At 41.3% G+C, this 22,929-nt stretch overlaps 1 protein-coding gene across 1 annotated transcript in view; it reads right to left on the reverse strand.

Moving 5' to 3' along the window:
• LOC144762010 (cGMP-dependent protein kinase 2-like) overlaps nucleotides 1-22,929 on the reverse strand; it is a 243,369-nt gene that overhangs the window by 133,320 nt on the left and 87,120 nt on the right. Inside the window, exons 2-5 of the mRNA XM_078647174.1 lie at nucleotides 12,959-13,081; nucleotides 8,626-8,755; nucleotides 2,808-2,974; nucleotides 1,150-1,263 (exon numbers count right to left, since the gene is read on the reverse strand). Coding sequence (XP_078503300.1) covers nucleotides 1,150-1,263; nucleotides 2,808-2,974; nucleotides 8,626-8,755; nucleotides 12,959-13,079 — 532 coding nt within the window. The 5' untranslated portion in view covers nucleotides 13,080-13,081. The remainder of the gene's footprint in view (nucleotides 1-1,149; nucleotides 1,264-2,807; nucleotides 2,975-8,625; nucleotides 8,756-12,958; nucleotides 13,082-22,929) is intronic.

A 22,929-nucleotide genomic window follows, 5' to 3' on the forward strand; every position in this document is an offset into this window, starting at 1 on the left:
GACAATAGTAACGTAAACATGTTTTTGTCAAATGTGAATGCCCTCTGTACGAGTAATAAATAACAGACACTGTGGTATTGTCTCCTGCACTTAGGCATTGACATTACTAACAAGTCTCCCCAAAGCCACATGATGTATCATGCAAATATCAGCCTTTTCATCTAAATACACTATCAATTTTGGTATGTGTATATTATTTCAATCAAGGAATGATGTCACAGTGCTTCTCAGAACTTCAAGCACACGTCATCACACCAAGGAATGGTCTAGAATGCCCATTGATGATTTTTAAGAGCACTCGGATAAGAAAACTATAACTTTCCTACACTTGATGGCTTCTTTAATGATCGCTGCCTCATAGACACCTGCTTCCTTATTGGTGAGTTAGTTGTTAGTGGTAAAAGGCAGCTCACATCTGCCGAATCAATTGTGGAGGACGCTCCTTCTCCTACCTCGCCGCAAAGTCCTGGAGCGGCCTCCCCACGCACCTCCGGACCTCACTTTCTCTTCAGGAATTCAGAAAGGGATCCAAGACTCAGGGCCCGATTCACAGAACTAACTTAAGACAAAATCCTAAACTTGCTACTTTTGGTATTCACAGAAGGCATTTAGTAGGCTTAAGTTAGGATTTTGTCTTAAATTAGGATTGTGTCCTAAATTAGGATTTTAACTTAAATTTGTCTTAAGTTTAATTTAAGACAAAATCCTAATTTAAGACAAAGTCCTAATTTAAGACAAAATCCTAATTTAAGACAAAATCCTAATTTAGGACAAAACCCTAATTTAAGACAAAAATTCCTAATTTAAGAAAAAATCCTAATTTAAGACAAAATCCTGATTTAGGACAAAATCCTAATTTAAGACAAAATCCTAATTTAGGACAAAATCCTAATTTAAGACAAAATCCTAATTTAAGACTACCAAATGCCTTCTGTGAATACCAAAAGTAGTAAATTTAGGATTTTGTCGTAAATTAGTTCTGTGAATCGGTCCCTCAGTTCAACTTATCCCACCCGAGATGCTTGGCTCTCAGCGCCTCGATACCCTCACTGGTTATTAGAAGAGATCTCTAAATCCGGTTTGATTGATTGATTGATAAGTGTGCAGCATGACCATCATCAACGTTTAGTGACGATGACTGCCCCTTACCTTTGACTGTAGAGGTTCTCTTGCAGTCGTACAGGATGGCTAGTTCCCCAAACACCGTTCCCGTTGACAGCGTTTGTAGATGGCGACCACACTGGGTCACCAGCAGCTCCCCTTCTGAAAAACAAGAACCAAAGGAAATATAAGAGGAACAGCTCCTTCCTTCCTCTACAGAATGGAGACAGGGGTGAGGTGGTCACAGGAGACACCACTGGCATCAGTGGTCTGCCATCCATTATTATTGCCTCACTAATGGTGAAGACCCTTAGACCCTCAACCTGGGTGCGTGAACATATCAAGTGCACGCATTAAACCAGGGAAATGCCATTACCACGCAGTAATGCTATTACTCCTGCCAATCTTCTATGACCACTCACAAGCCTGGATGGTAAACAGCATGCCTTTTAAAGTCTTAAGGACCAGTAAAACTACACAGCCTTACACTTTCTGGCCTGTTTTCCCCCAAAATATTTCCAGTTGTTGCCTGATAGAATTTGCACTGGGAGATACAGAGCTCAATGTCCACTTATCTCATGATTTGAAATTGGGCGCAAACAGCGTTTGCACCTGATTTCAGAAACAACGCAGCACTCAGAGTGAGCCAGCTAACAGTGCAACTTAAATACATGAGTAGTGAAAGCAGGTAAGTACCACTGTGTTGTTCTCATCTTCCAATTCTTTCTCGCCATAAGACTACTGATCCTATGTACTTTTTTGCTCCACCTTTGGTCTTGCACTATGATTTATCGCCTAGTGAACCCACAACCTTTTTGGCTACTCTTACTGGTTTTGCCCCAACACTCTAATGCACAATATCTATCTCCCCTTGAAACCAGCTACTAAGGGACTAGGCGAACTGCTAAGAGTGGAAACTAAGAGGGATTGTATGTCAGAGTGTCAAACACAAAAATATAGTCCAACAAATATATAGTGAAAGTAACTCTATTCACTATACCACACAAAAGATTTCACTAGGACAAAACAACTGAGAAAACTCGTATTGCCTATTACATTGTAAGGAAATTATGCAAAATAAATTCAATCTACTTTTTCAATGGTGCAAATCTTAATAATATATCAAAGGCTAAATTATTAATAATGCTCACCCAGTAAAATTAACATAACTGCTATGTCATGTGTGTCTTGTAGAATGTGAAGCACATGTCTTCCTAAGACTGCTACAGGACAAAGGCATGGATCAGAACAAGAGCATCATGGGAGCTGAGAGATGGAATACAACATGGTGGAAATCATGCTCCCATTGGCTGTAATGGAAATAATTTAAATAGGCATCTACAACATAAACTTTTGCTGTGAGGTTATTGCACAGCTTTCCACATGAGGCTGTCAAGGTTTGGCCCCTAGTTTGAACTGTGAATGTGGGGTGCTGGTAAATTAACTGGATCATGCTTATTGCTATCTGCAGAGAACTGTTTTTTGAATAGTAAAAATCTTGAGCTTAGACAAATGCTGACTATCATTTTTTGAGTACGTGCCAATGGAAATGTTTGTCATCGGTAAGACCCATGACTTATTTACATGAGTGGACTTCAACTCTACATTGACTAAGTTATCACTTTTTTGTGACCACCATTGGTACGCAGACCCATGATTTTCTTCCACCATTGCCGAAACATGTTAAGAAAGCACTGCAACTCCACCTGCCACGATGTACATGGTGGTCCCCGCGGAGCCTTCACTCATGACCGTCTCCCGTGGGTGGTAGTGGACACTCCGGAAGCACTCCACCATGGCGCTGACCTGCTGCTCATCCAGCCGCCGCAGGAATTCATTCAAATGGATAGCTTTGATGATCTGCCGAATCTCACTGAGACACAAGGGACAGGGGCATTCAGAGACATGTGCAATAGAACCAGAGGGCTTACCATCACTGGCAGCTTCACGGTCAGCACTGAAGTTTGAGCCAAGTATATTCCCACCAGCAGTTACAAAACAACAGCACAACACATGAGTCATTTGCAAAGCACAGTAATATCAGAAATGGATGATGCTGTTGGTCAGTGTTTTAGCAGATTATATATTGGCTGCAGCAGCACAGCTAAGAGAGTGAGTGGTTGGTAATATGTGGGTAGGGCATTTTACTATGTAAACTATGTCTTGGCAGGTGTATTTCTGAACAGTCCTTTGACAATGTATACCACTGGGTTTACTTGGAGAGTTTAGTGTTGGCCAAAATTGCTTATTGCCAAAGGCTCAGCTATGATTTTCCTGTGGGGACAACAAGCTATCTGGAACACATTGCTCATAAGGTGACACATAGTTATAGAGCATTAATGGCACCTCCATTTTTAGGTCGAGCCCAGGCAGCGCGCATGCGCTGTCTGGAAAGACCTGGTGTAATCCCTATACGGAGAGTAATCCTACGTTATGCTTGCCAGTTGGTCTCTCCCGCGTTGCTCAGCTTTCCTAGTTACTTAATTGCTCGCGCTCCCCAGACGTCACTTCTGTTTCATGGCAGGCAGCACCGACCAAGTACAGTTTCGTTTCAATGCAGGGCCGTATCTTTAGGGGCTACTTCATTGGGGGGTTTTTAAGCACCATGGTGCCTGGTTCACCCAACGCCGTGCACATATGTTTAATATGCACGGAGGCTTTCATCATTAGTACTATTGTAATATTAATTTTGTTTTCCTGCGCATTATAAAAAAGTGTTTTTTAACACTCCAATCGTGCTTTATTCCATCAGAAAGATCGCTTGTGGCTTGGGTTAAATGTTAATGTTTGGACACCTTCCTGCGCATAAACAACTATTAATGGCATTTTTCTTAGGGAAAACATAGGGGTGCACCGTATTGCTGTATATATGGTGCATTCCTGCATAATGGAAATGTGGGAGCTTGTGCCGCTACCAAATTTGGCACAGATCCGCGCTCTGACATTTCCTTGTAAAAATGCCCCTATGTTTTTTAATAGGTAATCTTAATTTTTTTGCAACTAACACATATATAGGCAAGGATTACAACATTGTTTCATTAATCATACAACCACAAAAGTGACATCTTCAAAGATTATAAACAAACAATCAAATATTCATATTCGATTACTGTATTTCCCTGTCCTTTGTTTCCGTCTGTTGCGAATTCTGGTGGTGTTTCCAGAGTTTTCCGGTGTTTTCCAAAATATTGAAAATCAATGGTTATCAATGTGTATATTTTTATTCGTCAGTCATAAGCGCAGTTTTTCCTGCCTCTAGAGGATATTTATTTTATTCTTTTATTAGTGTTTGCTCTGTGAACTGACATTGCATGGAAAATATATGAGATCCTCAGGGGCCAGGCACCCCAAGACACAAGAATAATCGCAGAGAAGTGCTTGGTGCCTGTGACGAAAGAGAACTCCTGGGGACCCATACTGTGAATGCATGCTACCGGTGAGTGTATCCCTGGGTCCCCGCATATGGCAGGGGTTTCTGGGAAGAAGATGGTTGCAGAGGGGGAAGTGATCTTTTCCTCTTTTGGGAGCTAAAGGAATCACCACAGATGTCCACCCCAGCCTAACGTTCATTTGCGGAGGGATTTTGTAAAGGTTCACAAAACGTGTTGGACCAAAACCCAGCGATACCAAAGGGGATGATGGACGGAGCGCTTGAGTAAATCAAACACTCACCCCCAGTCAACTGATCTGGGTTTAATCCAAAATCAAGGGCACAGCATACAGAAGCAAACCAGACATATAGTTACGCCACGTTGAAGGATTTGCATTGAAGGTAGCTTGAGGTGCTTCAGAGCCCTCTTCAGATTCACAGCCCTTCTTAAGAAATGGCTGAGCATTCCAGTGCTTTCACTGCAGAAGACATGTGTCAACAGTCGTTGAAACGAGTGAAAAAGAGGATAATAATTTGCTGGGCACCCGCCCGAATCGGTCGCTGACGGGGGAAGGAACCTTGATGTTTGTGTGACTACAGTACTACCCCTTGATGTCGTGAGATGCCCTGAGATGAGTTCCTCTCCCACAGCGGGATGGAGTGATAAGAGAAATTGAAAAGATAATGGTCTTTATTCAATTAATAAGGAGCTGCTACCTGCCCTTTCACAAAACAGCAGTATAGGGAATCTCCTTCTGCTTTCCATGGAGGTTATTGTATTGCCCTGAAGAAAGTCCAGGACCTAAGGAGGCCCATTTAGGACTGAAACATGGTGGCTTTAGGGTCATAGGACCATAAATACTCCCATTTACCCATCTTTACATATTTTTAATAACCCTAGCAGATCCAAGAATAAAGGGATACTGGGATCTGTCTACGGTTTTTTAATCTTTATCTTCCTCGGTTAATTTTCTCACTAAGAGCTCCCTGAAAAATGGTTGAGCCCACCTTGTCAGGGTGACCCGATAATGAAGCATGCCACCACTAGGCTGTGTGAGGGTAATTAAAACAAAAGGAATTGTTTCCTTCCCCAATCCCTAGTGGGTCTCTTCACAATAGGACGTCCCTTTAATACCTCATAAGGGTCTACTGTTAAGAATACGTGGTTCCAATCCACGCACTCAAGGAGTACCTTTTGTGATTTAGTAGATACTAATTTGCCACCATAGGTCCTCGTTATGAGTGTGAGGTGGCCTCTAGGGATATTCAACCATCTGCACTGGTATATTTAAAGGACGGGAGGTTATGAAGTCCTAGCCTCCTCGCTTAAGGGTTCCATACAGACAAGAGTGACGAAGGCTCTTCGCTTGCATTCATTTGCTTATGCTTAGATGTTAACTTCCAGCAGCGTCGGAGTGTTAGTCAATGTGGAGGAGGATTCCTATGACGATGACCCTCTTGGTGGATTTCTGTCTTTCTGTATTGACTTTGGCTTCCATAAGTTTGAACAAGGTCATTATGAGCCATGTCCTACCCACCCACCCCAGACGCCTTTCCCCTACATCCACACTGTCCATGGAAAAATGCTCCATGATGCCGGCCACCTCCCCTCTAGCATGAGGATGGGGACAGCGGAGTCCTTGGGAAGCTCCTGTTACTCCTGCTGCTTCTCTTCTTGCTCCTGGGAGGAGGTCACCTCCTAAAGCTCCCAGGCTCTGCATCCCTTGGAAGACCCGACTTCCGCACTCTGAGAAGGTACAACATTATCAGGCCGCCCTCCCACGCCCTCCCTCCTAGCAGGTAGCCTAGCTTGTGCAGCCCAAGTAAGACCTGCTGCTCTAGGCGGTTGTATGTCAGTACAACGCATGCTTTTACCCCGCATGCCATTACAACGCGGGGATTACAACGCAAGTCGTTACAACGACTTGCGTTGGGGGCGCTGGATAGTGGAATAGTTTAATTTTCTATTCCAACTCCAGTCCCCGTGGATAGTAGTGTTGGATAGAAAATGAAACTATTCCCTATCCGACAGCGCCCTCCAGCGAAAGTCGTTGTAATCCCCACGTTGTAATGGTAGTGTGGGGTAATAGTTGCGTCGTAAAGGATGTTTCCCGCTTTAGGCCAGCATCAAACTCCCTGGCACCGTCATCAGACTACACCCCCCGCACCACTCCATCTACCTGTGAACCATGGCTGATGCGCTCCATCTCTTTCATCTCTTTCATCTGGCAACCAGTGTCACTAGAGGTGGGGGCATTTTCACGTGGCCTCGCGTCCATGGAAAACAAGGCAGTGTGTTTTAGTTCTCCCTACTCCATACACAGTTTGGTATCTTCTTCCATCTGCCCAGCACATGTTAAACTTTTCCTGGCAACGAGAGCGTTGATCTGCGTGCTGTGTGAAGCAGCGGGCTAAGGAAATAGCTGGCAAAATGCAGAAGTATAGCGGAGAGGAATGATGTCAAATTAGTGGTCCTTCTACTAACCCCAGCCCATTCTGGAAACCGATAATATCCTGAAGCAGTGAGAGTGGCTAATCTTAAATCTATACCTATCCAAGATGGCCTCCTTCCCATTGTTTGTTGCCTGAAGTTCCCAATCCAAGTTGGTGTCAACTCTTTTTTTCCTGAAGTGCCATTTTCTGCCTACTCCGTATCTAAGAAGGCTTTCAACATCCTCTTTGAGACATGTTTGCCCGTGGTTTTTTCGCTTCCTTTTTCATCTGCAGTATTCTTGTGGGATACCTTCTTCTGGAACACCTAATGCTGGGCTCTTTCTCTACCCCTATTTCAGAGTGGGTTTGCTGCCTTGGTTATCGACTCCTGTATCCGTTGTTATCTTCAACAAAGACATACTAGTGTTGCCAGGGAGGTCTTTCTGCACTTTGTGGCTTTTTCCCGCTTAGCTGCTATCCTCTCATGGACACACTTGACACATTTCAGTCAATCAATGAGTACATTTGTAGAGCACGCTACTCACCCGTGAGGGTCTCAATGCGCTGGGGGGGGGGGGGGTGCTGCTACTGCTTGAAGAGCCAGATCTTGAGGTGTTTCCTGAAGGTGAGGTGGTCCTGGGTCAGTCGTAGGTGTGCGGGGAGGGAGTTCCACGTCTTGGCCGTCAGGTAGGAGAATGATCTTCCTCCGGCGGTGGTTCTGCAGATCCGTAGGACGGTGGCGAGGGCGAGGCTGGCGAAGCGGAGTTTGCGTGTTAGAGTGTAGAACGTGAGGCGGTTGTTGAGGTATTCGGGACCTATGTCATGGAGCGCTTTGTGTGCATGGGTGAGGAGTCTGAACATGATCCTTTTGTTGATAGGGAGCCAGTGCAGTTCTCTCAGGTGGGCTGATATGTGGCTGTGGCAGGGTGGCACTGTGGATACAGGAAGGAATCGCCCTTTTCTCTGTTGATCAAGGAAGACACTAGAAAGACCTTCACAGCACCCCAGGGTGCAGGTACACCCACAGACCAAAGAAAGACAAGAAGAAACATACCTTGGGCTAGAGGTTTGCGACTACCAGGTTGTGGAATGGCAGGGAGGGGGATTCAAGCCCCCCCCCCCGTCTATAGGAATGACTCAAGTATGGGCTGGGCTGCACTTGTGCCCACACCCCCTGCAGGACCCACTCTCGATTTTATCAGTTGGAGGTAAAATAGCACCCAGTGTCCCTGCACCCAAAAATCCCAGGTCAGGGAATGCCAAGATACCTGTGAGCAGGCGGAGGGGTATCCCTGGGCATATTTCTTAGTCCAACCTCTAATCTGCCCAAAAATATTTCAAGCAACAGAAGGCCTTTCAGCCTATGGTTTGTGCTGTATGACTTTCAGTATGTTCTACCACTTCCTCCTGTGACTGTCTTTGATAAGATAGCTCAGAGGGTTAACTGTTTGTGGCAACTCAGCTCATTGAGCACTCTCCCAGCTCACAGTATATAACTGTTGTGCTCTGGGAATAGTTTATACAGACTGGCACTGCTGAATAGCCTATCTACTGCTATTTCATAAGACCTGCCATTGGAATCTGCAAAGGCAGATACATTTTCATCTTCTGAGGCTGTGAGTCTGATCCCACAACCATGAGTCTCCGGTATATTATCTTTGCATCGTTTACCTTGTTGAATCTCCCATGCTCAGCTGTAAATGTTTCTACTAAGGTCTCACCTGTTGGATTTTGGGATTCTTGGCACCTGCAGGTCTGCGCTGCGAAGGAGGGGTTCAGGAACAATCTGGCAGGCCCGGGTCATCCTCGCTGAATCTGCTTCTTCCACAGGGATACCGGCTGGCTTGCATGCTGGGAGGGAAGGAATACACACTGGCAGCATGAGTCCCTGTGGGCGCGCCTCAGGGCTTAGCTTCTATTACAGACATTTCCAAAGCCCATCACAGGGCATGAAATCACAAACTAATAACAAACAATTTTACCATTGCCATGGGTAAGAAAACTCAGGCAAAACAAATTCCACCAACTCTGATCACTTCTTGTGCAGAGATTTAAATGGACAATTATCATCTGGTAAATCTTCTCTGTGGATGCGCGTGCACACACAAGAGTGAAGTCTGCTCTCAACTTTAGGTGCGTGCAAAGCAATGAAGTCGAGCAACTTTCATCTGTTGTAATTTTTTTTAAAGAGAGGCAGTGGGAAGCATTACTGTTGCCACAAATGGCGGTGAGTGGACTGGTGCAGTTAACCTTCCCCGTGCTCAATCAAAATCCTTGCCTAGAAAAGTTCGTAGTCCAGCCTGCACTATCGCAGGCACGCCAGTATTCTGCACCCAGCCCACGATGCTCCCTCAACTCGGATTAATCTATGTGCCGCCCCAACCCTTGGACTGTCCTTTCTCTGGTCACCCCACGCCATCACAGAACCTATCCACGGTTTGCAACATTGCTCCCGCCCCACCACCAGTAGAGCTACCCCCAACATGCCACCTGCACTGTGCACCTCTATTGTAAACCTGGGTGTAGTTCCCCTAGTAGCTCTTCGCACTACTCGAGCTACGCGAACTGCATAGTGCACTGTGCAAAATGCTGTTCGCACTGATTGCACAGTGCCTGATGCTTGTCCGCACTGTGCAATCAGTGCAAACCGCATCTTGCACAGTGCAAGCGGTCGTTTTCTGCTGCTCGAATAGATTTCTACTCGAGCAACAGCTTTCTCAACACAGACTGGTAGCTTCTCATCGCGAGCGGTCGGGAGCATACGCAACCACGCGAAATGAGAAACCTGACTTCCCCACGTTGAGAATCTCGCCGGGATGTTTATTTTTCACGCTCGCGATCGATAACTTGATGTTGCTGATCGCGAACAAGGAAAAAGTCTCGCCGGGATGTCATTTTGCTCGCTCGCGGTCGCCAACTTGACGTTGAGGAGCGCGAGCAAGCAAAAAATGACAGCGACACTATGCTACGCTACACAACGCATGTTTGCACTGTGATGCGTGCAATTCACGTAGTGCGGAGTAGCGCAAACTTCACAAACTATGCGAGTGCAGCGTAGTGCTTCGCCCAGGGTTACTCTATTGCCCTCCGAAGCTCATGTATGTGGGGGATGCTGCAGCAGGTAGCCCAAGGGCTGATGTGTCATTTGTTTCGGAAGAACACAAAATGGAGTTATCTTGTTTCTAAGTGATAGAAATGGTAGCAGGCACCAAAACTCAGGTATAACCAAATGAAGTGCTTTTTCTAGGGGGACAGCCCCCTGGATACACTGGCCCCACCAACATTAGAACTCAGATCTATGACACAACTCTATAGTCAACAACTTGGTCAACATGAAACTACATCCTGGTCCATCTCCTAATGTTCATCTTCACATCTCACACACTCATTGCTAAATTAAACACAACCAGAAGGGCTGTGTATGCACCATATCACGGGGCTGACTGGAGCGCCATTAAACTACGAAACATTTATTCTTGACTGCACACTACGATGGACAATTATTGCAATTTCTAATAAGTTTGGCTTCATCGCACAGCTAATCTTCCAAAAATATGCATTCATCGTTCTCCTGAGCAGGATTACTCACCAAATGGTTTATGCTTTTGGTGTATCTTTCCATTTCCTGTAGGGTGCTTAGACGCCGTGTGTGGTGGATTACTGTAGTTCTCAAAGCTACAATGAATCATCACATTTTCAGTCACACTGAAGCCTTTCTGTTGTCCATGGATTCAGTACACATAGCTTTTTTTTTTTACTGCAGCGCATAGAACCAAGACATATTTTATGTATTTAGGTGCGAGACTAATCCTAATATGGCCTCCCACAATTGCTATTCTTTACACATTTAGGGGCCTGACCCTAAAATGGGTATCCCAAAGTCTTGCAAGATAGCAGTTTTTTCCCTTTCGTAAGCTCCTGGTGACTTCCCTCCACTAACGCAGTTGGGGAAGTATTTCCTTCTTTAATTATTATTTCAACCTCACAACAGCTTTTCTGTACTGTTGCCTGAGACTGGATTATAGGCCATATGTATCAACATTCCCTTTTGCGAATTCTTAATAGCGAATTTTAATGAATCGCTATTAAGAAATCGCAAAATGGTATGTATGTAGAAAATCGCTTTTTTTTAGCAATTTCTTAAAATTCCTTAATTGCGATTAGCAAATTGCTAATCGCAATTAAGGAATAATTTCCCATTCATTTCTATGGGCCAGGAGGCCCATAGGAATGAAGGGGTAATTTGTGATTCGCAATTTGCTAATCGCAAATTGAGAATATTTTCAAGGGTGCAGGGGTGTCCAAAGGACACCCTGTTGCACCCCTGAAATCTGCATGGGTGCACATGTGGCGCACATACATGCCCTAAGGGCATGTATGTGCATCACATGGCACTTTAAAAAATGAAAAAATATGCATTTTGAAAGGAAATCGCAACTTACCACCAACTAGAAGTTGGTGGTAATTTGCGATTTCTTAAGGCCAATTTGCGATTTTTTGGGGCTTCTTACAATTCCTTAAATGCAATCGCAAGATAAGGAATCGCAAATTTTGCGATTCCTTATTTTTCAAGCAGATTTCCTTGATACATACCATTAGTCCAAATTGCATTCGCAAACGCCGAAATTCTGCGAATGTTGGCGTTTGCGAAGTCAATTTGGCTTGATACATATGGCCCTATGTTCCTAGCTCTGTGCCATGGAAGCCTTCAGTATAGTACGACTGTGACATAGAAAGAAAACCAGAATTATGATGAAGGCTCCCTTCCTTTCTGGCTTTCATTTTTATGGAAAAAATGTAAGACTATAATTAAGGTCCCCTTGCTATTTAGCCTACACTTCAACTAGACGGGTAGCAATGGAGCCCTCATTAAAGTCCAACTTGTCATTCTATGTAAATGAAGATTGGTTGGGCAAGGCAGCCTTCATTACAGTCTTGCTTTTCTTTTTATGTCATTGAACCAAAAGCAGGACTATAATGAAAGATTCCTTGATATATGGACTTAACTTCGCTGTTAACTTAATTTGTGTACTGGCCTTAGACCTAATATGCAAACACATTAGATTTTATGCAAATTTGATGCACACCACAATTGGAAACGTGTCCCTTTTTTCAGGTGAAGTGTGAGTTATTTATTAGAAATATATCTACGGTGTGAGCTAGTTGATTAACCAAGCTAATTAAAGGTATAGCTGTGAAATAGTCTAAATCTTCAAACATGCACCAGCACCATTCTCTGGTTTACTAAATTTGAAAGTTATTTCAGTGTGATGTATGTACATTTGTTAAGTCCCTTGGATGAAAACAGAATGTTCTGTTTCTGCCACAACGTGATAGTATTAAAGAAGTCTAAGAAATATTTTTAGTTTCTCTTCGTCCACCTATTGTCCATCTTTCATCACCCTTCCCTTTTCCATTTGATTACTGTCCAGCAGGTGCAAGTACGGCCCACTCCACTGCTCTGAAATTTAGAGGATTCTTTATTAGAACATTGGAATGTTGGGAGCTCTATTGAAAACAATGGAGTGCTCCGGGCTTCTAATGGCTGGTATAAGCCCGGAGCTCCAACATTCCAATGTTTCTTTGTTCACTGCTCTGGCTGTGAACAAAGGCTTCAGGGAGCCTGAGGGGATTCCAATCCCCTCGCGCTTCCATAAGGCTTTGTTTTTTTTTGTTAGAACATTCTGCCCTCTAGTGGTAGAATGTTCTAATAGCCTTATAGCCCTTCGTAGTCGGGCTATACCGGCTATTAAAGTCCCTCTCCCTTGTTAAAGGCCCTCGCCTTCGGCTGGGGGCCTTTAACGCTGGACAGGGCCTTTAATAGCCGGTATAGCCCTCTACGGCGGGCTATAAGGCTATAATAAAACATTTATTTTTTTGCTTGGACTTTTAATTAGGTTTTTTAAAAGGCATTTGAAGGAATAAATTGTTCTAAAAGTATTCAGGTACGTGACTGTACACAGACGTGGGGGAGGGGTGATTATACTAAGCTCCTGGTGCTAGGAAGCTCACCTGCTCAGTACACAACTGTGAGATGTCATCAGCTTTCCTTACCCTGCAGGATGCTGTCTGCCATTGGTTTCTTGCTGAGATCCTGTTGGCCAGTCTGTGGTGGGACATTCTTCAGATATTGCTTCTCTAGCAGCCGGCGGACCTCTCTCAGCTGCTGCTCCATGCCTGGAGGAGTAAGGGAAGAGAAGCTGTAAGTCCAGCAGGAACCAGGAAGGATGCACAAGCAGCGAGGCGCCTCTGCGGTGCAAGTAACATACTCCAGTGAACACATACTCCAGTGAACACATACTCCAGTGAACACATACTCCAGTGAACACATACTCCAATGAACACATACTCCAGCGAACACATACTCCAGCGAACACATACTCCAGAGAACACATACTCCAGTGAACACATACTCCAGTGAACACATACTCCAATGAACACATACTCCAGCGAACACATACTCCAGCGAACACATACTCCAGAGAACACATACTCCAGTGAACACATACTCCAGTGAACACATACTCCAATGAACACATACTCCAGCGAACACATACTCCAGCGAACACATACTCCAGTGAACACATACTCCAGTGAACACATACTCCAATGAACACATACTCCAGCGAACACATACTCCAGTGAACACATACTCCAGTGAACACATACTCCAATGAACACATACTCCAGCGAACACATACTCCAGCGAACACATACTCCAGAGAACACATACTCCAGTGAACACATACTCCAGTGAACACATACTCCAATGAACACATACTCCAGCGAACACATACTCCAGCGAACACATACTCCAGAGAACACATACTCCAGTGAACACATACTCCAGTGAACACATACTCCAGTGAACACATACTCCAGCGAACACATACTCCAGCGAACACATACTCCAGTGAACACATACTCCAGTGAACACATACTCCAATGAACACATACTCCAGCGAACACATACTCCAGTGAACACATACTCCAGTGAACACATACTCCAATGAACACATACTCCAGCGAACACATACTCCAGCGAACACATACTCCAGTGAACACATACTCCAGTGAACACATACTCCAGTGAACACATACTCCAGAGAACACATACTCCAGTGAACACATACTCCAGTGAACACATACTCCAATGAACACATACTCCAGCGAACACATACTCCAGCGAACACATACTCCAGAGAACACATACTCCAGTGAACACATACTCCAGCGAACACATACTCCAATGAACACATACTCCAGCGAACACATACTCCAGCGAACACATACTCCAGTGAACACATACTCCAGCGAACACATACTCCAATGAACACATACTCCAGCGAACACATACTCCAGCGAACACATACTCCAGTGAACACATACTCCAGTGAACACATACTCCAGTGAACACATACTCCAGTGAACACATACTCCAGAGAACACATACTCCAGTGAACACATACTCCAGTGAACACATACTCCAGTGAACACATACTCCAAGGAAGGGATTGTCTTTGAGAAGCCAGTGAGACCACTGAAGGGGCAGCCCCTGCAGGCCTTGTGTGCTAAGAGGCAGGTGGTGGCATGAGCATTGGTGGTTCCTGACAGACCTGGGCTTTAAAGGGCCAGTCTAACATTTACAATGTCGGTGTCTACCTTTATACAAGTAAAATCACCAGAGGCAACTATCAGTGAAGGTCAGTCTTGCTTTAGCAAACCCCGGTACACAAAAGAGGCCTTCACACTCATGGTGGATTTGGATACTAGAAATCAGAGAAAAGAATTTGGGGGCATATTATCAAGAATGGCGTTAAAATTATGACCGCTTTAGTGGCAGGAAACTGCTGCTAAAGCGGCGATAATGGGCTTGATAATATGTGCTTGTGAATTCCCATAGAAGCCAATGTTCTGGTGTGAACATGGGCTTTTATGGGAATTCACAAGGGCCTATTATCAAGCCCATTATCGCCGCTTTAGCGGCAGTTTCCTGCCGCTAAAGCGGCAATAATTTTAACGCCGTTCTTGATAATATGCACCTTAATACTTGAAGATGCTTGAAAGGAGAAACATTGAGATGCTGAAGTCGGAGTGCCACGTGCTAGTGGTTCAGCTGGGTAGAAATGTGCATCTATTAAATAGTCATGTTTGAAGAGACGTCAGGCAAAGCTTCAACAAGAGCCCCTCCCATTGCATATAATAGTGAAACCTCAGGGACACATTAAAAACACTATACTGGTAGAATATAGACAAATAACTTTTTTAAGGTCTTATCTATGCTGTCTGGTTGTGAAAGACCTGGGGGCACATTTAACATACTTTCACACAGCGCAGCAAGCCACCTGCAAAAAAACAGCGCTGTATTTAAGATCATACGTCGCATTCCTGTCCTTTCCTTGCGCTGGCACACTTCAGGCAGTCTAGCACCATCGCTGGGACCCTTGCACCGTGCATGCGCTACGAGAAATGTTTTGCGCAGAAAGGGACACCTTCCTGTACAAAAACAATCCCTCAAGGCATTTTCCTCTTTCCTCCATGCAGCTGCACGCATAGAAATAGGAAAGAACGAGGAGAAAAAGAATTTCTCTTGTTGTTACTCCTTCCTCTGGGAGGCGTATCGATTTCACGCAAATCCTAGATGTACAAACCTTTGGAAGTCTGGGAATGCATGAAATCCAGGGGTGGATGCACAGGACTGCCCCTGTTCCACCCATGGAACTCCTCCCAAAATGAAAAGTTGCGGTACATTTTTTTTACGAAGCTATTCAAGGCGGCGCAAATCGCCCCTCGCGTGGCTTTCTAAATATCTACTAGTATTTTGCGTGGTATTCAGTCAAAATATCGAATTGGAAATGTCGACTTACACTAATGTCAAGTTTAAAATTTTGTGACACAGAATTAACGACAGCAAGAATATCGATGTCAAGAATATCGATTTTAAGGTAAGAAATATAGATTTAAAAAATATAGAAGTCAATATAGTTGTGTAAATATCGATTTACTTTATTAGTGTTATGTATTTTAGTATATCTTTTAAATGTATGTAATGTTTTTTTTGTATAAGTAGTGTTTGTTTTTTAATATATGTGTTAAATGTGTCATAGTTATTAATCTTATTTTAATTAAATTGTGCATTTTTTAGTTCCGTAGCGGGTTCTGGGTTTATAGGGGAATTGGGTGGGAAGTAATTTAATTATAATAAATGTATGATTTTTTTAGGTGACTTTGATGTGTGGGTTGTGAAGTTTATAGGGGTACAAGGTGGAAAGTAATTAATTTTTAATTAACTATTAATTAGTTGTGAATATTAATTAAGTAATTGATGATTAATTATGATAATTGTGTAATTAATATTAGGTGTGGGCTGTGGGGTTGATAGGGCTAAAGGGTGGGAAGTAATTTATTTTTAATCAATTCATAATTAGTTGTTAATTATTAATAAATAATTAATTGACTATTAAATATGGAATTCGTGTAGGTAATTTTAGTTATGGTTTGGGGTTACGAGGGGTAAAGGGTGGGAAGTAATTTATTTTTAATTAATTAATACTTGAGGTAATTGTTTAATTCTAATTTTGTGTCGGTTTTGGGTTTATAGGAGTAAAGGGTGGGGAGTAAATACATTTTACTTACTTTATAATTAGTTATTAAAACACTGTTAGTTATTTAATTTAATTTTTTTTTATTGTATAATTAATTGTTTTACAGTTTCATTTTAGGTGTGGGTTGTGGGGATTATAGGTATAAAGGGTGGGAAGTTAATTGATTTTTATGTGATTTAATGTGTTTTTAATTAATAATATGTTTAATTGATAATTAATAATAATTATGCAAATACATTTTTTTTATTTTAGATGTGGGTTGTGAGTTGTGAGGTGTTATAGGGTAGGTAGTAAATAGACAATATTTATGTAATAATGAATGTGTTTGTCAATAAATGAATTGTAAATAAAAATATTTTATGTTTGAATTTTTCAAAATGTTATTTAATATATTTGTAGGTATTAGTGATATGTATTTAACATTATAATATGTTCCTTTTATAATTTTTTTAAATATTAAAAATATTTTTATTTTTAACATATTTATATTTTGCATTTACTTCTTTTTTTAATATTTTTATTTTATTGATATTTTGTTTGTTTTTAATTTTGAACTGAATGGAGAGGGAGTAGTACATTTAACCCCTCCGCAATCCAACACTTTCCCTATTGATGCACTGACTGGAGTGGGAACAGTAATTTTTATCTCTCCGCTATCCAACACTTTACCTACTGTTGCACTCACTGTAGTGGGAATAGTAATTTTTACCACTCCGCTATCCAACACTTTCCTTACTGTTGCACTCATTGGAGTGGGAATAGTAATTTTAACCCCTCCCCTAACCAACACTTTCCCTACTGTTGCACTCATTGGAGCGAGAATAGTAATTTTTACCCCTTCACGATCCAACACTTTCGCTACTGTTACACTACTGGAGTGGATAGTTTAAGTTTAAAATGTTTTAAAGTTTAATGTTTTAATTTATACTAAACTGTTTTTTTCATAGATTTTATGTTATTGGTATATGTATATAAATATATATTTGTAACATTTTTATATAATTTTAAAATTATAAAATACATTAAAATCATTAGGTTAATATTTTTTTAAGTAAATATATATTTAATATTATATTTAACTTTTTAAAATTAAGTTTATTTGCTATATTTGTTAAAATGTATATTACATCAAAATTACTTTTTTAAATTAATTTTATTATTTAATCTAGTTAATATTTATTATTAATATATATATATATATATATATATATATATATATATATATATATATATATATATATATATATATATATATATGATATTTTGTACAACTATATTTGACACCAACATTTTTTTCTCGATCTTTTTTTACTTACCATTATAAATAAGGGCTGTTGATATCTTTGACATCAATATTTATAACTCGATATTGTGGTATGGGGATATTTTAGATGTTGAACCATTTTGCGTCATGGATGCTACCATGATACAAAATGTTAGTAAATATGGCCCCTAGTGTGACCTGATAGTGGGCTTACACCCCGCCCATTGCTTACCATTGGTTGACTTTACTGTCACTCTTTTTATTCAATGACTTGCCTTCCTCTTCTTGTTTGCTTTGTTACTTTTGCAGTTTTATATAGCGCAAACATGACACAGGTGCATTAGAGCACTTTGCACAAGCTCCAGATTAAATTATACATTTATTTTTTAGGCACAGGAAGATTAAGCAATATGCCCAGAATCTCAGAATGTTGAGCCGGGTTAGACTTCCCCTAGTGCACAGGCTCTTTACCTTTATTTTAATGTATCCTTTCACTGCCCACATTTAGGGAATTATATATTCATTTGTGGTTTAATTAAACAAGAGCCCGAGGCAAGTTGTAAAGAAGAAAAACAAATAGAAGACCGGTTTGTCTTGGAGGTGATCTGCTTAAAGGTGTCTCTTCAACGAAAATAGTATCCAGTGAACCAAATTCCTCTCAGCAGAGCAGTCCTTAATTTGTAAAATTTGAAGTGCAGGTGCTCAAATCTTTGTCGGAGGCCACACCTACTTTTCGATGGTTCCATCCACTTCCTACACTGGCTACACCCACTTCCTCAACTGGCACTGTGAAAAGTCAGATTTTCACCATAACCTTGTTGTCCTATATATTAAAAACATCACTGAAAGTTGTTGAACAATCACAGACGGGTAACGCTGTGTTTGGGAGCATAATGTAGCAGAGTCCCCAGTATTCTCTCTTTTCCTGCTTCTATTCTTCTCTCTAAATCTCACCGCCACGCCCCACATCCCCACCAGTCTACCTCTATCTCTGATTGCCTAGCAGAGGCTTCTGAAGGAGAACGCTTTGGAGGGTCAGCAACCAAAGCAACACGGAAATACATCATACCTCGCATGTGCCACTGTTGCCCTCTCTGCAGTCCCATCTTTGTTTATGTTGCTCTATGTCATGATCTGTTATGTTACGAATCATCAAAAATGGCAGACAGTGAGGAAGCACACTTAAATATGTGCCAAAGGGGTAGGGGTTACCAGAATTTGAGAAGCAAAAACGTGACAGGCTAGACATAAACATAGGACTAACCCCTTTAGTCTTACATCTGTATCTGATACACACACACAAGCACACACACAAACACAGACAAAAGACACACAAACACAGGAGGGGGTGTCTGAGGACTGAGGCCCTGCCATAGCTAATAGGGAGAGGTGTGGTGCAGCTGACTTCGGAGCACAGGGTTCACGGTTCGATCCCTGGCTCCGGCGGCAGCGCAGCTCAGCTCAACACCATGTGACTCTGGGCAATAGCTCACTTAATTTCCACGATGGTCCCCAGCGCCTTGAGACCCATAAGGGTGAGTAGTTCACGCTTTATAAATACGGATTTACATTTACTGCACAGCGGCCAGATCAGCTGACTCCAGAGCGTGGGACTCACAGTTCGATCCCCGGGGCTGGCAGCCGCGCAGCATCATGTCTCTCTGGGAATAGCTCACTTAGGGGCAGATGTATCAAACGTTTTTTTTGTCGCAAACGCTGCGATTCGCAAAATAGAAGCGTGTGCGACAAAAAAACCGGAAAATGCGATGTATCATTGAAATCGCATCGCAAACTTAAGGAATCGCAAATTTTGCGATTCCTTAATTTTGCGTCAGCATTTAAGGAATCGCAAATTGCGATTCCTTAAATGCTATGTATGAAGCATTCAGGTTTTGCGAATTTACATTAAGAAATCACAAATTACCACCAACTTGTAATTGGTGGTAATTTGCAATTTCCTTTACAAATGCACTTTTTGGCATTTGTAAAGGTGACATGTGGCGCTCATACGCGCACACATGTAAATTTCACGGGTGCAGCAGGGTGTCCTTAAGACACCCTTGCACCCTTGAAATTATTCTCAATTTGCGATTCGCAAATTGCGAATCGCAAATTGAGAATAACTTTCACCCCTTTCTGTTTATGTCTGAAATGGGCTCAAATGTGTGTTTGTGGTTTTTTATGTTTTAAGTCTATTAAGCAAAATTTCTAAATGCTTAAAAAAAATTTTTTAATTCACATTCACTAGGAATAAAAAAAGGCCCCCAAAAATGAATGGTATGTTTTTGTAGAAAAAACAACTTATATAATTTCTTCATTATTTTGTATTACAGGAAGACATTTCAATTAAGGGTTTCCTCTCTTTAAGCATACGCATATTCTTGGCTCTGTTGCTAAATAAAAATTGTCCTTTTTAGAAAGAAAAATGTAGCGCCAAATTTTGTTATGTTTCATGTTAGGCTTCTGTGCTTAGGCTTATAAATGAATGCGTCTAAAATGATAGGCAAGGGTTGCAGCTTGCTTTTATATGTGAAATTAGCAAAAATGATTGGGTATATTAAAAATAATTATTAATTATGAAAAATAATTATTAAAAATAAGTGCTACAAAATTCGTTTTTTACTATTCATGGAGCTTAATGCTCATACTGTGACCTCCTAGCATTATAATTTGATTTGAGTTGTGTTGCACTGCATAATGAGGACATTAGCATATGACATCTTACCTAGCGCAGGAGTAAAAAACTCATTTTTCTAAGGATTTACATGGGATATGTCTAATGTCCAATCTCTGTAATTTGTAAAGAACATTCTGAGGATGATTAATATGTATCACAAGTATAGGATATTTATTTTTAAGTGCCCCAAACATCAAAGTCGAATTTGGGTAAAATAGACCATTTAAAACAGCATTGTTGCCATTTATGATAGCTTTAAAGTGTTTTAGGCTTCAGTAAATGCATACATTTAGGTATAATACAAATTTGCAGACTGTCCCCATTTGGTGTTTGCTTTTAAATGACCCAGTGAGATCCATTTAAGGTTGATGAAATGAGTACCATTGCAATAAGCATTTGTTCTAAAAACTTGTATGTGTGTTATTAGGTTCTGTGAATTATTCACAGTAAATGTTGTTTAATAATCTGGGAATGGAGATCATTTTTAGTGCCTGAAAAAGAGAAAATATTTTTCAAAATAGAGTGAATTATTGCAGGTTAGGAGGAATTAGGAAGGCCTTTTGCCTTTGTCAGCCTCAGAATGAGCAGAGGGTGGGGGCTAGAAGAAGCTGCAGCTGGCTCAAGTCGCGCTGAGATGCTATCTTTGGTTTCCCTGTAAACAATGGAAGGAGGCTGTCATGTTGACATTTGTAACCTTTTAAATTAGGGACTTGTCTCTGTGAAATGCAGAATGACCTTGCTAAACAGGCCTCTAAAAGGAAGGGTTTCTGGTTTCTCCACAAAATTAAAGAACTTAATTCCAAAGGGAAAATATGAAACAGGTTTCTTTGAAAGTCCCAACACATGCTAAATGCTCTGCAGAAATGATATATTTGTATCTCTGCCTCTAAAAAAATAATGTCTGCTAGTTGCTTTTATTTGACCGAAAATGAAGCATTGTATTAAGTCTTAGACAGAAAATAAGACAAAGCTTTTTATTGAAATTTTGAAGGCTAGATGCCTAAGTGAGAACGAATTGTGGCGCAAAGATAACATGGAGTGTCAGTGAAAGAATTTTACTTTTGGAAAGTTAAAAGGGGTTCATGTTGCAAGCTGACTGACAAGATGGTAACAGTTAAGTAATGGAAAATTTATTTTGCGTCTGTTAATGTGTATCATGTTTTGTCTTCTGATTAAAAGTTATAATTGATGTCTGTTTGTCATGAGAAATGTCTCTCTTTTGTGTGTTATGTATTTTTTCTTTTTGCTTCTGCTCACAGATCATTCATGGATCGTTCTGGGAGATTTTAAGGCTGACAAGACACGTGAGTTTGGTTGGTTTAAAAGAGATGTGTTTTTGCGTAATTTCTTTGAAAAGAAATGTTTGTGCATTTTACATATTCTTGCATTTTATCCTTTTATGAATTGTTCCTGCTAGTCCTGTGTGTCAGAAGTGACACACAGTAAGTTGCATTTGACAGCCAAATCTCCACTACCTGGTGATTTGCTGTCAAAAGGAGGGTGAGGATTTTAAACCTGACAAATTAAGCAGGCCCGAATATTGTTAGAATATGACCTGGTGTTGTGCGTCACTGCTCATTTATATATGCTATTGTTTTGTCTATGCTTTTTGTGCTTGATATACAGTGAGTATATCTGATGGCTTGACATGTCCGTTTTGTGCGGTTTTTTTGCATGTTTTTGTTTTATGTTGCTGCTTATAATACTATTACAAGTTTACCTGTGTTGTGAAGGGATATACATGACGATGTGTATCCTGCAAACAGTTGGGTAGATTTGCTTTGACACTAGATTTCACAGAAAAACAGACAACACTTCATCAGTGTATGTCAAATTTGGCTTTAATGGTATTTGAAGGAAAATAAAAAAGAGATATACAGAACCAAAGTGTGTCACATGCTGTTAGTCACGTACTGCCCCTCCCCTTAAGGAACAGGCAGCCCTAAAATTATGTATCCTGAATTGGACGTAAGGATAAATTATAGATCTGTGACTTTTGTGCATGGTGACCTAATTTTTATATTACATTAGTCAGTTTTGTTCTGCTTCCTAAGTAGTGTATGGCCTTGGACCATAAAGGAAACCAGGTTTCATTTTTCCCTGAAGAAGGAACTGGAACATTAGCTGAGATTACCGTATATGGTGTAGCGGCCAGTGGTAGAGTTTAAATGTGTGTATTATTTTGACCTTTTGTGTATCACCCATACTCTTGGTATTGTGTCACATGCCTGACTATCACTCAAGCGCATCGTGCCTAGTTATTGGGATTTTAGCTGTGTCCTAGTTCCATTTCCCTTTTCCATATTCTTTTTACCAGTTAGCCCATTTCTTTATTGTTGGTGAATTATTCAGGTTCACACTTTCAGATTGCAGTAATGTACCATGGACCCCCATCTTATGTATAATTCCCTTTTGTATAACCAGACTGTTTTCCCTGATAATCTGTATTATGCGATTTGTCTTTTGAGATGTTCTAGAT

Source organism: Lissotriton helveticus, chromosome 6, assembly GCF_964261635.1.
Source record: "Lissotriton helveticus chromosome 6, aLisHel1.1, whole genome shotgun sequence".
Classification (NCBI taxonomy): domain Eukaryota; kingdom Metazoa; phylum Chordata; class Amphibia; order Caudata; family Salamandridae; genus Lissotriton; species Lissotriton helveticus.